The sequence below is a fragment of the Sus scrofa genome, chromosome 13 (assembly GCF_000003025.6).
Source record: "Sus scrofa isolate TJ Tabasco breed Duroc chromosome 13, Sscrofa11.1, whole genome shotgun sequence".
Classification (NCBI taxonomy): domain Eukaryota; kingdom Metazoa; phylum Chordata; class Mammalia; order Artiodactyla; family Suidae; genus Sus; species Sus scrofa.
In genome coordinates this window covers 198377361-198392206 of record NC_010455.5, presented here as the reverse complement: position 1 = coordinate 198392206, position 14846 = coordinate 198377361, and the positions used below count along the sequence as shown (strand labels likewise).

Below are 14846 nucleotides of genomic sequence, written 5' to 3'. Positions count from 1 at the left end.
GTTCGGTCCCTGCCCTTGCTTAGTGGGTTAACGATCCGGCGGTGCCATGAGCTGTGGTGTAGGTTGCAGACTCGGCTCGGATCCTGCATTGCTGTGGCTCTGGCGTAGGCCGGTGGCTACAGCTCTGATTCAACCCCTAGCCTGGGAACCTCCATATGCCGCGGGAGCGGCCCAAGAAATAGCAAAAAAAGGCAAAAAAAAAAAAAAAGCTAATAATAATAAAGTCCAGGAAAGTAATCTGTCTGCAAGGGAGGACAGAGCAGAGACCAGAAGGTGCCTGCTTGGCCCTGGACCCATGTGAACCAAGGGCCACTTTCCTCCGATTTAGGGAGACACTGCTGGCAGAGAATCGGAGGTGTTATCCAAACCCCGTCTTTTCTAGAAGCCAGTGACTTACTCCCAAACCCTGCCTCAGAGACAACTGTGCCTGAGTCTAGAGCCTTTTTCCAGACACAGCTCAGACTGCTCTGGCCGAGGGGGAGAGGCCTCGTGGCGAGGGTTGGACTGTTTCCCCTGGGAACTGTCTGGCAACTCTAATGAGGAAGAGCTCTTAGCGTTTATAGAGCGCCTTTCATCTGTGGCTCTCAAAGCTGTGCCACAAACAGTAATTAACGCTCACACCTGTAAGGCAGGTGAGTCTCGTTACCCCCATTTTTAGAGATGAGGAAACAGAGGTTAGAGAGCAAAGGCCTGGTGGTGAGCACCGGGGCTGGAGGCAGCTGTCTGACGGTAAGAACCAGCATTCCGCATTCCGGACTGCCAGCAACCTGACTGCAAAGCCACAAAACCTCCCTCCATGGGGCACAGAATGTGGTCCCCAAGGCATTGAGTGGTAGGGTCGTGGCCACAGTTCCGCTGCCCTCCCGCAGGCAGTCTGCCACCTCGCAGGCCCTCCAGTCAGCTCCAAGGACAGGATCCCTCAAAACCCTGAAACACTGCATCTGCAGGCAGGTCTCTGCCCCAGCTTGGTGCTGGATGCTTCCCTTCAAAGTAATTGCTGGAACAATGAATGCATCTTAGCTGTACATGAGTAACCAAGATGTCTGCAGCCAGCAGGAGACAAACGGTTGGCAGGTCTCAGAGCTCTTTCCCAACTTCTTTTTCCAGGATCCAGAGCTGGTGGGAACTGCCTCACGTTATCAGGGGATTTCACTGATAGCAACCCCAGGCTAACCCAGTGTCTGCTACCTGGGCACACTTGCAGGTGACAAGGACGCCCGCTTGCGGTGCTGTGTTACACTTGCACTGCCCCGGCGGAGGAAACGGCGCTTCAGCTGGACAGTGGGACTTGGAGGGAAAGGCCTCTTTCATAGCAGCGAATTTCCAGGCCCCAGGGCCATGAAAGCTGATATCCCACAGTTCCGGGGACAGCCCTTTTGTTCACAGGGGGAGCCCAGATCTGTCTTCAGGGGTCCCAGACAGGGAGATGCCAGCCACCACCGGGGCTCGCCCTGACACATCACCCTGGAAACTGACTCACATCTCTGAGTCCTGAGTCACATCCTGTTGTGAGCTCTGAGCCATCCAAAAGGGCATTACACCAGCTGCCCATGACTGAGGTGAACTTGGAGGGCACCCTGGGAACTGCCCTGCTGTCTTCCAAGCTGAAAAGGGGGAAAATCCTCTAGGGAAAAAAACAGTGCTGCCCTGAGGGTTTCTATGTTCACCACACAGGTTTGGTCTTTTAAAAATAGACACTAAGGCCCCATAGCATACTTAACTGTCCTGTCTTGGTTTTTAAATGGCTCTGAAAGGTAACTGAAAGACCAGGTCTTTGAAGGTATCAGCCAAACAGCCAAGGAAAAGGCCCTGTCAACCTTCTCTGGCCCTAGGCTGAGACATGGTATCCCAGGACATGTGAGCTGTTACTGGGGACCCAGGTTTTGAGGGGGGCGTTAAAAAGCCCCACAGAGATAAGTGTCAAGGGGGGATCAGGAGGCATCGCTGCCCTTCCTCTGGCCTGGGAGACATGAGAACAGAGTAGGACGTTTTAAACTTTACAACGAGCAGCTTTTAGTTTCGTGCAGTTCCTGCCACTTTCTTGTACTCAATTTCTCTGATTTCTACTCTTATTTTTCTTGCTTGCTTTAGGTTTATTTTGCTCTTTTTTTCCCCTTTCATTTCCTAAGGTGGAAACTTATTGATTCTGGATTGTTCTTCTTTTCTAATATGCACCGGATGCTATAAATGTCCTTCTAAGCACTGTTTCTACAGCATCCCACAAATTGTGATGTTGGATTTTCATTTAGTTTAAAGTACATTTTAATTTCTCTTGATGCTTATTTGACCCACAAGTTATTTAGAAGTGTGAGAAGCTCCAAATATTTGGGTACTTTCCAGCTATCTTCCCGTTATTGGTTTTTTTTTTAGCTGAAATTCATGTGGACTGAGAATATATTTGGGATGACTTATGTTATTTTAAATTTGAGGTGTGTTTTGTGGTCTGTTTTAGTGAAGGTTTCCTGTGAGCTTGAGAAGAATGTGTATTCTGCTGTTGCTGGATGGAATTTTCCAAAGATGCTCATTAGATCAAGTCAGTTGGTAGCGCTGTTCAGATCAACCATGCCCTGATTTTCTGCCTGCTTGATGGAGCAGTCACTGAGAGGGTTGTGAAGTCTTCAGCTAGAAGTGTATTTTTCTCTTTCTCTCGGAAGTCCCGTCAGATCGTGCCTCATGTTTTTGGACACTCTCTTGTTAGATACATATATGTTAAGGATTTTTGTGTCTTAGACATGAGCTTTTCCATCATGTAATTCCCTTCTTTATCCCTGAAATCTTTCCTTCGTCTGAAGTCGATTTTGTGTAAAATTAATACAGCTGCTCTGGCTTTCTGTTGATTACTCTTAGCCCAGTCTGTCTCTCTCTACTTCTGAGACTACATTTAAAGCAGTTTGACAGTTGAGTCTTGTTTTTTAATATACTGACAACTTTTAGTTGGTGCATTTATTAAACCATTCATATTTATTTATTTTTGTCTTTTTGCCTTTTCTAGGGCCACTTCCTGCGGCATATGGAGGTTCCCAGGCTAGGGGTCGAATCGGAGCTGTAGCCGCCAGCCTACGCCAGAGCCACGTGGGATCTGAGCCGCATCTGCCACCTACACCACAGCTCACAGCACTGCCGGATCCTGAACCCACTGAGCAAAGCCAGGGATCGAACCCGCAACCTCATGGTTCCCAGTCAGATTTGTTAACCACTGCGCCATGATGGGAACTCCTACAGCATTCATATTTAAAGGGTTTGTTGATGTAGCTGGATTCATATCTACTACGTATCTGTTCTAAATTTGTTGCACCTGTTCTTTTTTTCTGCCTTCTCTAGTTTTAATTGAGCATTTTATGTGATTCCATTCCATTTTATCTCCTCTTAGCATATCAATTATACTTAAAAAGTATCTTAGTGGTTGTCCTTGAGTTTGAAAAGACATGTTTAACTAATGTTAAGTCACCATCATGTAACTAGAGACCACTTCTTTCCCATTTCTGTCACTGCTGCCATTCATTTCACATACTCCTATTTTAAAACTACCCAATACATTATCACTTCAGACAGTTACATTTTGGACCAATAAAGAACAGGAAAGATTAACTTTACTTCATTTATTTTATGATGTGCTTCCTTTCTTCATCTAGATCCAAGTTTCCGACCTATAGTTGTTCCTATTCCCTGAAGAACTTTTTTTTTTTTTTTTTAACATTTCCTACAGGGCAGGTCTGCTGGATAAATTAGCTCAGTTTTTGTCGGTCAAAGAATTATTTTATTTCTCCTTTGGAGGATAATATTGCTGAATACAGAATTCCAGGTTGGTAGCTTTTTTTCTTTCAACACTTTATTTACTACACTCTATTTTTGCTTGCATGGTTTCAAAAGAGAAGTCCACAGTAATTCTTATCATTGCTCCTCTCTAGGTAAGGTGTCTCTCCCCACCTTTCCTTTCTGGTTTCTTTCAGGGTTTTCACTTTGTCTTTGGGTTTTCTGCAGTTTCAATTTGATACGCCTATATGTAGATTATTTGGTATTTATCTTCCTTAGTCTTGCCTGAGCTTCCTGGATCTGTGCTTTGGTATCTGTCATTAATTCTGGCAAATGTGTAGCTATTAATACTTCAAATATTTCTTCTACTCTGCTGTGTATTCTTATTCTGGCATTTCTGCTACACATATATTAATTACACCTTTTGAAATTGTCCCAAAGTTTGTGGACGTTCTGACTTTTGTGTTTTTTTTCTCTTTACCTGGTAAGTTGATACTGACATACTTTCAATTTCATTGAAATTCTTTCATAGTTTACTGATTCTTTCCTTAGCCATGACCAGTCTGTTGATGAGCCTATCTAAGGCACTTCTCATTTCTGTTATAGTGTTTTTCATTTCTAGAATTTCCTTTTGAGTCTTAGTATTTCCGTCTCCCTACTTACATTGCCCATCTGTTCTTGAAAGCTGTCTTCTTTTACCATTAGTGCCCTTAATATATTAGTTAAATTCCCTGCCCTGATAACTCCAAAATTTGTCATATCTGAGTCTGGTTCTGATGCTTGTTTTTTCTCTTCAAATTGTTTTTTCTTGCCTCTGTCATGCCTTATTTCTGTTTGAAAGCTGGATGTAATGAATCAGGTAACAGGAACTGAGGTAACAGGCCTCTGATATGATATTTTATGTTCCTCTAGCTAGGGCTTGGGCTGTGTTTAATGTTTGCTACAGCTGTACTTACCAGAGGCTTCAAATTCTTCTAATGTCCTTGGTTTTTTCATTTTCTGTTTCTGTCTTCGGACTTCCCTAAGAACTCTCCCTTAAATAGTCTGTCTTGCAGTTCCTTAAGCTGCAACCCACTGCTATTATACTAGAATATAATAATGGATGAGGAGCTGGAGCAGTTCCTAAACGAAAACCCCACAAAAGTGCCCCATTTAACCCCCATACACACACACATAAGACTGCAGCCCCACAGGAGTTTCTTACTCTCACACTAGTTGTGAATTATCAGTCTGCTTAGTTGTTCGTTTGTTTTTTTCTTGTTGTAAAGATGGGAGTGATGACTCCTAAGATCTTAACATTTAAAGAATTCCCATCGTGGCTCAGCAGAAACAAATCTAAATAGTATTCATGAGGATGCAGGTTCGATTCCTGGCCTTAGTGGGAAAGGGATCCAGCATTGCCATGAGCTGTGGTGTAGGTTGTGGATGCAGCTCAGATCCCAAGTTGCTGTGGCTGTGGCATAGGCCGGCAGCTGTTGCTCTTATTTGACCCCTAGCCTGGGAACTTTCATATGTGTGGAACTTCCTTATATGTTTAGGGTGTGGCCCTAAAAATCAAAAAAAGAACAAAAAAACAAAAACTAAGATCTTGACATTTCAGAGCTGGAATTAGAAACAGCAGAATAATTTGACATGAATTCTCTGACAGGGTCATTTTTTACTTTGGAGACATTTTATACTCTATACCAAAAGACCAAAGCACTCTACTAAGTTATCAAGTGAGATATGAAGATATCTCTGAGCTCACTACTAGCCTCGATCTCCCCCATCTGTAACTTCCCCTCTTCTTCATTTCCAATGGAATAGGGGGGGATCACTATTTCAGGGGAAGGGGACTATTCTATTACTTGATGGATCAAAAAGATTAAAATAGCCTCAATAAAGCAGCTATATCAAAATATTATGTACCTGGAACAAAAGATGCAGGAAGGCTCAAATTAAAATTTTCTAATCTAGTTGTTGTTTTTTAATGGAAACATGAACCGGTTGAGATTGGACCTGTGCCTTCTCCATCCTCACCTCAAGTTTTCTTGCCCCTTCACCACCTCAGTCCAGTTCCTTCCCAGTGCTGAAGACCCTGGGTGTCAGACCTTTTTCTCGGTGACTAGCACAGTGTTACCCAAGTCTCATCCTGGAGGCGGTGTGTATGGCCTTACCAATAAAGATAAGTTCCTTGGCATGAATTTCTTCTCCTTTTTAGTAATATAATTATAAAAATTAGACTTACTGAGCATTTGATGTGGCCAAAAACTGTGATACCTGCTTTACATATAGCTTATTTCACTTATCTCTATTACCCTTTGAAATAGGAAAACTGTGTATCAGAGGAAATAAGTGACTTGCCCAAGGTCGTATAGCTAGTTTATGATGAAGGCAAAATTCAAACTGAAATCTACCACTTAAATTAGGGCCTTTCCCTTATCTGCTCCTCTCAGAGGCAGAACATAGAATGTAATAAACACCACTAGGGTTCTTATCTCTTAACATGAGAACAGTTGTTCACAAGTTCAGTTAGGCAGGTAATTCAGTTGTTCACCTGGATACAGCCCATAGGTCCCCCACCAGCTATAACTCTGGAAGCCAAGGACTATAATCCTCTCACTACTGAGTTCCCAAAACAGTGGCCCTAATAAGGCAAAAATGTTCTTTGGCAACATGAATAAATGAGGACCTGAATAACTTCATGAGTCTAAGAGTGACTGAATGAAGTAACTCTCAACATGACGATTAATGCAACAGAAAAAAAAAAGCCATTCCAAGCATTGTACAGTCCTGGGATCTTCACCAATATCAGACTCTTAAGTTCCAGTGGGGCAGGGGCCTTACTGATCTTATTCCCTGGGCTGTTTGCACATGCCTGGCACAGGGTAATTTTCAATAAACTTGTTCTTTTTGGTGGATTGATCTATAAAAGGCAGTCCCTTCAAGAACAAACAGCCCTCTTCTGAAGAATGACTGACAGTGGTTCTTTTCCTCAGCCTATGGCTTTTTACCTTGACAGCCCCCATCTCATCTCTGCCCTACTCCCTCTTTCCCAAATACGCATATTTTTGCAAGCACCATTCTTTACCTCAGCCACTGATTCTTCCTTAATTCTGTTTGACATACAAGCTAAGCAGAGAATACTGTTTGGAACCCATTTGAATTAAGATCCTGCACGGTCACCACTGCAAGGGGCAAAGAGAGTGTAAGTTAAGTGCACCAGGGTCACCACGCAGAGAGGCCAAAGGCCACTTCTCCTTGTCAGTCCGGTGCTTGGGAGGCCCACAGCTCTGTAACTTCCATACTTTCCTTCATGTGCTCACGTTGGCCCCATCACAGCAAGAATAGTAAATTAAGAGTAAACTCAGCATATACCATGTCAATAGCCCTTTAAAAAAAATGAATAATCCATGTATTAGAAGAAAACACCCAAAACCCCAATGTGAGAAGCTTGCCATCACCACCTTCCGGCGCACCTCTGCCAATGAAGCCAAGGACAGTTCACTGTGGTCACAGACAGGAAAAACTGCTTAAAGGAGGACAGCCGGGTTTTTAGTGCTGTCACCCCTCTAGCACCAAAAGGCTGAGTTGTGGGGTGGAGTAAGAAGATGCTGGAATTTAAAACCCTGTGTTAAAAAAAAAAAGTCATAGAACCTGGACTTTAATCATAAAGATCATTTTACCAAAGCATATTTTTAAAAGGCTGTGAAACATTATGCAACGTTTGCATGGTTTAATTATGAGTTTAGAAAAGCCTAGCACAACTTTTTCACTACAGTAAAACATGACAGAGCATGAATCATGGCATAATACTTTATGCTTACTGTGGTTTTAGACATGGGGCTAGGGGTGCTGGCCTGTCTACACAACAAGGCATGAATTACTGTACTGCAATTCACACCCAGAGGGCTTTATGACAATTATAAAACTTCTTTTGTTTGCTTTTTAAATGATTAAAATATTTGAGTACTATAGACTCAGTAAATATGTATATCCAGGACATATACATGTTTCATAGTAAACATCTGAGTATATGATTTTTTATTTTCTCTTGGCACAAAATACTTGTAGCAATGTGGCAATATTGAAGAATCTGCTATTTCAATTTGCTTTCAGTTATTGGAAACAGTTAGCTGTAGGATAATGCAGGATCTCTGTAGTTGAACACTTATTTTTCACCGAGTCCAGAATGGGCCAGCTCTTTATTCCTTGCCACCCCTCAAATTGTCTAAAATTCAGAAGGAAGTGAAGACCTTTCTTTAATATTAGATCTCAAGGATTCTAAGTTAAAAATATTTCCCCCAGGTTTTTCAAAATTAAAAGTCAGTTATTTTAAAGAAAACAAAGAGATGAGTATGAGAGAAACCAGGGAGAGGGCTGTCAGGGGAAGAATAAGAAGGAAGATGGTTTATCAAATGCCTGATTGTGTTCTCCACTGCGACAACTTCCAAGAGATCAGAGGCTAGGCAAAAGGTAGCCGCTGGAAGTCAAGAGCCCCAGAGGGAGCAGAGGTATAACAAGTCAGAATAACTCACTTGTTCATGTCACGACACACACAAAACTTACACCTGGTATTTTCCTAAGAAGCTGTGCTCTATCTTCACTCCCAGCATCATGAAGCCCTGGCTAGGAAGACCCTTGGGAGTTAGTGTAGTTTGCTGTCACCTTTGTCCACAAAGAAGGTGGGACACAAAGAAAATGAATGTTTAATCCTAAGATTAACATTAACAAAAACTTAAAAGAAAACAAAAACAAGATAAACATTAACAAAACTATCTCATGGTGGGACAGTGATCATTTTAAATTTTCTTACATATTTTGCCTAAGAATAGAGGGGTGGGTTTTTTCCTCCTCCTTTTCATCTGTAAACAGTACGATGCTTTTGAAAACATAAGACTCCTATGAATTCTGGAGTCAAATTTACAAAATCCTTTCTACCTAAATCTTCTGAAGTCAGACTTTTGTCTCTTCTCTATCCCAGGTGTCTTTTAATAGCAATCTATAAAATAACTTGCTCAACATTCTGCCTTTTGAAAGTTGCAAACTTCAGGTCTTGAAAAAATGCAAGACACCTCTGTTAGTACGGGTTTCTAGAGCCAGCTCTGCACAGCCGGGCTCGTGAGCTAGTCATCAGGCTTCGTGGCCAGTTTCCCAGCCAGACTTTCTTTTCAGTTATCCTTGGGAGAGAGTTAACCTGAATAGAAAATATTTAAAAGCCATGGAATTTTTTTTTGCCAAAGGTACAAAAACGCCTGCGTTCTTTTTTGCTTACCGGGAGAGACAGGTGGTCACCTGATAATCATAGCTGTAATTACTGGTAAAGCTGAAGTTGGGCGGTCAACACCTGCTGTAGGTCGCCAGTTTGAACATTAACACTTCTACCTGGAAAGCATAATCAGCTGCTCGCATCATGATTAGTATGACTAAATAAAGCCTTTGGGAGGAACAGCCATCAGAGGACAATCTTTAAGAATCAAAACAAACCCCTATATTTCAGTATCATTTTGGGAAAAAAAATCATCAAAAGCAAATACTTGGACTTAAGTAGGCAGATTTAACACTGGTAAACAGGCCACAGACATGTGTCAGATTTAAACAAAAATAGCTGGTTTTTGGAGTTCCTGCTATGGCACAGGGGGTTAATGATCTGTCATTGCCACAGCTGCAGCTCGGATTCAACCGCCGGCCTGGGAACTTCCATATGCCACAGGTGCAGCAGAAAAAGGAAAGAAAGTAGCCGGTTTTTAATTAAAAGAGTTTACTGTTTTAAATCTTGCCTCCCTCTACATATAACTGACTTCCCTGACTCTCTGCAGACACAAGGCAGATCCAGCCATCCCCACCATGGTCCTACGATCAGTCCTACCAATACCTGGGATCCATTGCCTCTCCTTCTGTCCACCCAGCAACTCCCATCTCGCCTGGACGGGCCAGCGGCATGACAACCCTCTCTGCAGAGCTTTCCAGTCGACTCTCAAGTAAGCTGCTTGAAAACACACTCTTTGGGGAGTTGCCCAGTGGTCTAGTGGTTAGGACTCGGCATTTCACTACTGCTGCCTGGGTTCAGTCCTTGGTCTGGCAACTGAGATTCCACCTCAAGCCGCTGTATCCCGTAGCCAAAAAAAGAAAAAAAAAGAAAACACACTCTTCCAAGTCCAGCTGCAGTGGAAGGTTCTGGAGACCACAGGAGGTGCATGAAGGGAGAAGCAGTCATTTTTAATTGGATACAATATGGTCTAAAGACAGAGCTGTCTGTCACAGTCTCAGACCCACGTGCTGATTTTCCTTGACACCCAGAGACAGAGGTTATGGATGTGGAAGTAGAAGTGGCTTGGAAAAAGTGGATTCCTCAGGCATTTTGGGGGTGCTTACATTTGGCAGGTGAGGGTGGCACCTCAAGGGTCAATAATACAAAATGTGAGTTCCTGTCAAGTGGCTCAGTTGTAATGAACCTGACTAGCATCCATGAGGATATGGGTTCGATCCCTGGCCTCCCTCCATGGGTTAAGGATCTGGTGTTGCTGTGAGCTGTGGTGTAGGTCGAAGATGTGGCTGGGATCTGGGGTGGCTATGGCTGTGGCGTAGGCTGGCAGCTGTAGCTCCAATTCGACCCCTAGCCTGGAAACTTCCACATGCCATGGGTATGGCCCTAAAAAAAGACAAAAATACAAAAAGCCAAAGCAGTGAGCTTCTAGAACTTGGATGGTGGAGAGCTGTTAGAAGTCATGTGAACAGCCTGCTGGGCTACGTGTGGAAAGGAAGCAGATCTATCCCGATGGGACACCTCAAAGAAGAGCTGCTCATAACAGGTTAGAGGAACAGACTGGAAAGCTCAGGTGTCTTGGTTGGCATATAATTGTTGTTAATACGAGCTCATTAAATATTAGTCATTTAACCTATGAGACCTTTGGGCTTAGCATTCACCTTTGCTTGTGGGCAGGGAAATCAGAGTTACACAGAAAAATTCCTTTGTTGAAAGCAAAAGAAGCAACTCCCTGTTTGGGGCTTTGAAACTGGAGCTGGACCAAAGTGAAAATACTTCAGAGAACTTCAGCATTAGGAAACCGGCAAACACACTGCTTGTAGGTTGGGGGAGGGTGGCTGTTTTTGCTTTTCAGCTCTTGGCATCAGATTATAGCAGATTAGGGGGCGGGCAAGGGGGCAAAGGCACCATGTCTGCCACTTAAGTGTTGAGCCACATTGTGTTTTGTGCACAACTGTGATTACTTGAGATTTCACCAAATGCTTTAGCTTCTGAGAGAGTCAGAGAATACCTCTCAGCTTCTCAACAGCAGCACCACTGGCCAGATCATTCTTTACTGTAGGGGGCAGTCCTGTACACTGCTGGACCTTCATCAATGTCTGTGGCCTCTAGATGCCAGGAACACGCCCCCGTCATGACAACCAAAAATCATCTGGCATTGCCAAGCATCCTGAGGACTAACACTGCCCCCGACTTGAGAACTGCCTTCACATATACTTTTGCACTGTAGTGAAACAGGAAAGTCAACTTAGTTGCCCAGTTTCCATGTTATTTTCAGCCATGGATGCCAAGAATTTCATGGCACCTGCTGGGCCAAGGAGTTAAGGGACAGGATAGGAATTAATGAAGTCCATTTAGCTTGTTGTTTTAGAAGCTTTGTTCCCTCAGGACTGGTCTGATTCCAAAGGCGTTTGTCATCTCGTATTGATTCTTCTTCTTGGTGGTGCTGCTCTGCCCATTGGCAATGGTCTACCTCTGAAGCAATTACTCTTTTCCTTGGAAATGTCCCTGCTGTGTGTGTGTCCCTTCGAATTTATTGTGGAAGTCTTTTGAGTTGGTCTGCACCCAAGACAGTGGGCACCTTAAATCCAAGAACTCTAGCTGCTCCAACTGACCAGTTCAGATGTAAGGGGGGCTTCTCTTTCCACAGGGACGTTGCATGTGCACTCTCAAATCACCTCTCACAGCTACACTTGGGAATAGTCTGGACTTCAGTTAGCCAGGGAGTAATAGAAAGGCGTTTTATAGCATGAGGGTGTGAAATAGATAAAAACCAAGGCGACCCATTTCAGCACCCAAGCATGACCCTGCGCTGTCTTGGAGGGTGGGCCTGGGAGAATTCCAGAGGTGCTTTCACCGGTGGCAGAGAACAGCATGGGAGACTGCTCTTCAACTTGGCAGCTCTCCCTCTGAGAAACCAAGCCTGGAGCCCAGGCCTGAAAAGTGTTGTCATCCGCCTGGGGGCAGGAGGGGGTTGGGATACTTAAAAGAAAAGTGGCTGCCTGGCGGCCAGCTTTGAGAGCCTGCACAGCTCTGAGCCAGCTTTCCCTGAATCCACCCCCCAGCCCCACCTGGGCTTCCTTTTGCAGGAGGGACCTGTGCTCTGTCTCTTTCTCTTCCCTTTGTAGACAGACTCCACACCTTGTCTGAAAAGAGTTGTCATCTGGAGGTTTTCTTTTCTTTTTTTCTTTTTAAATAATGTTTAGCTGCCAACCTGGGCGACAGACAGCATGCATTAATCTGAGTCATGCAAAAGATCCTTTTAAGGCAGCCATTATCTGCTCAGGCTGTTTAATCCTTTGGGGGCAGTGGGAGGGGCCCAGAGTGGGTCTGCTTTCATCCACATCGAGCTGCAGAAGGAAGACTTGAGCTGCCATGGCAAATATTTAGCCCCATCGGTAGGGAAACAATCCCAACTAAAATGCCTGAACCGCCTAATCCCCAGATTTCCTACTTTTTAAAAGCTCCCTGGGAATATGAGGGGTCCCCATCTCTGCCAACACTACCACTGAGTAAGGGGGCACCAAGCCAGCCAAAAGGACAAACGAGCTAAGGCAGGGTGGGTGAACTGTGCGTGATTGGTGGGGCTTGGTAGGGGGAATCCAATTGGACATAAAAATGAAAACAAATAGGTGAATAGGTATATTGAGTCTGAGCCTATCTAGAGGGCCGAAGCTATTCTGTTATCAAAATATATATATAAAGGATAATTAGACCAAATGGATGGTCTTTTGTAGTGTGGCATTGGTACAGTGCAGACAGAAGAAGAATCACAGGCAACATCTAAGATCTTACAGATACTGTGCCCACAAGTGAAAGAGCTATTTTCCCCTGACAGCTGAGACTGTCACATCATTCCATTACTTATGTCCGTGACAAACCACGGACTCACTGAGGATTCCAGTAACTTGCTGCCATCACCAGGTTACCATGTAGTGGTTGGAACAGACTGGCAGAGCATGTCCAGACACCGTCATGAAACAGGGTGACCTTTCATTCATTTTCCAGTGGATTCACCTTTTTGTCTCAGGGCAAATGAAGCAAGAGGAATAATGGGTGGAGTCATTTATTTGTGTCCGGAATATTGCATCAGATGACAACAAATTGTGTTTGCCTAATGCTTTTCCTCCTACCTCGGCTTCTCCCTGGACTATAGAAATCTTAACTGGAAAAATGGAGTAAAGCTTCCTGTTAACTCTCAAGCATGTCACGGCTCTCTGTGTGAGCAAAAACAAGTGACAGGGGCTTGCTCACAGATGGCCCCAGTGGGCAGGGACGAACCCTGTGGAATGAGGTGCGGCCTGGCTTCAGGATGAGCTAGAGAGTGTCCGTGGAAGGGCGGCCCTAGAACCACTGTCAGTTTACAACTTTTTCCCCTACCCACATGTCTGACTCGCTTTGAAAAGATTAACAGGAGTGTTTGTTTGAAAGTCAGACTCCTGGTTTCCTCATTAGTGGAGAGATCTGCCGCAGACTTCGGTTGTTTCTGTAAACTTTAATTACCTTTTTGATGAGGAGTATATCCCCTCATCACATGCACCCCAAATTTACAGAGGAGTTCATTTGGAGGGAAGGAAGGCTGAGGAGAGGGAGGGAGAGAGGAGAGATGAGAGAGAGACAGAGAGAGAGAGAACACTAGCTCTCCCTGCTGGAATAACAGACTTGAAATATGAGGAAGTTGATCAACAGCCGATGCCTTCCAAAAAGAGATTAATTCACCCGGTAGCTTTCCTTTCAGAGCTAGCTCTTGGCTCCATCAAGTTTCTCTGTGGGCCTATACACAAAAGGACACAGGCCACATGCCATCCTGAGCTTGGAGTTATTTTCTATGTTGATTTGAGAACTTATAAATTTTAAAACATTCAATTCTTGTCTCTGTTGTTTTGTTGCTGACGTAAAGACTATAGTCCTGGCCTGGTCATTTAATGAATAATTAATTCTAAGGAACAGAAACTACCCCAGGACACCATCCTACATCCACAGTGGTAGGTCTCAGTGGGGGTATTTTTGCTCCCCTCACCCCTACCACCAGGACAGCTGGAAAGTCTGGAGACCTTGTTGGTTGTCACAATGGGGGGAGTGAGGGCACTACTGACATCTGGTGGGCAAAGGCCAAGGATGCTGCCAAACATCCCACAATGCACTGGACAGCCCCCCCCCACTGCCGCAGCAAGTCTGGCCCCAAATACCAGTAGTGCCACTGTCAGGAAACTGATCTACAGGACACAGGAAACCCATCCTGGCACCCAAACCCCCCAGGACTTTGGCAGCCCGTGGTTAAGAAAACTGTAGAAAGACGCAACAAAAGACAGCCAAAGTCAATCTGGTCTGTGAAACTGTAAATGCCATAATCCTAAAACAATGTGTTTTATAGACAAAGTTTTGCCATTCCTGGTAAAATTTCAACATGTACAAAAACAGAGTAGACCAATCAAGGTCCTGGAGCCACTCCTGTTAACAAATCAGTGAAATATATATTAGAGAAAACCCTGTGAAATCAAGGCTATCCTATTTCTAAAGATGTGGGAGTGATCTGAAGATAGATATAAGGAAGAAAAGAGTGATGTGGTGGTCACTGCTAGGGCATGCGTTGGGTTCAATCATAGGAAACTGCCAATTTTTAGCTATTCCAGGCCTACAGAAATGGCAATTTCCTATGATTCAACCTAAATATTATATATAGTATTATATTATTATATATTACTATCATTATGACAACATATTATGCATATATTCTGATATTAATCAATGAATGCATCCATTATATTAGTAATTCAGGTGTTGTATACGTCTTATATATTGTTAAAAATTAAATTTTACATTAATATTAACATATTAATATATTGAT

General features: G+C 43.7%; 1 protein-coding gene across 4 annotated transcripts in view; it reads left to right on the top strand.

Moving 5' to 3' along the window:
- Positions 1 to 14846, top strand: part of RUNX1 (runt related transcription factor 1) — a 263814-nt gene that overhangs the window by 243442 nt on the left and 5526 nt on the right. For 3 of the 4 annotated variants that reach the window (XM_021068413.1, XM_021068411.1, NM_001246252.1), the window contains one exon: positions 9552 to 9713. The exons of the other annotated variant lie outside the window; for it this stretch is intronic. In XM_021068413.1, coding sequence (XP_020924072.1) covers positions 9552 to 9713 — 162 coding nt within the window. The remainder of the gene's footprint in view (positions 1 to 9551; positions 9714 to 14846) is intronic. 4 annotated transcript variants of the gene reach the window in all.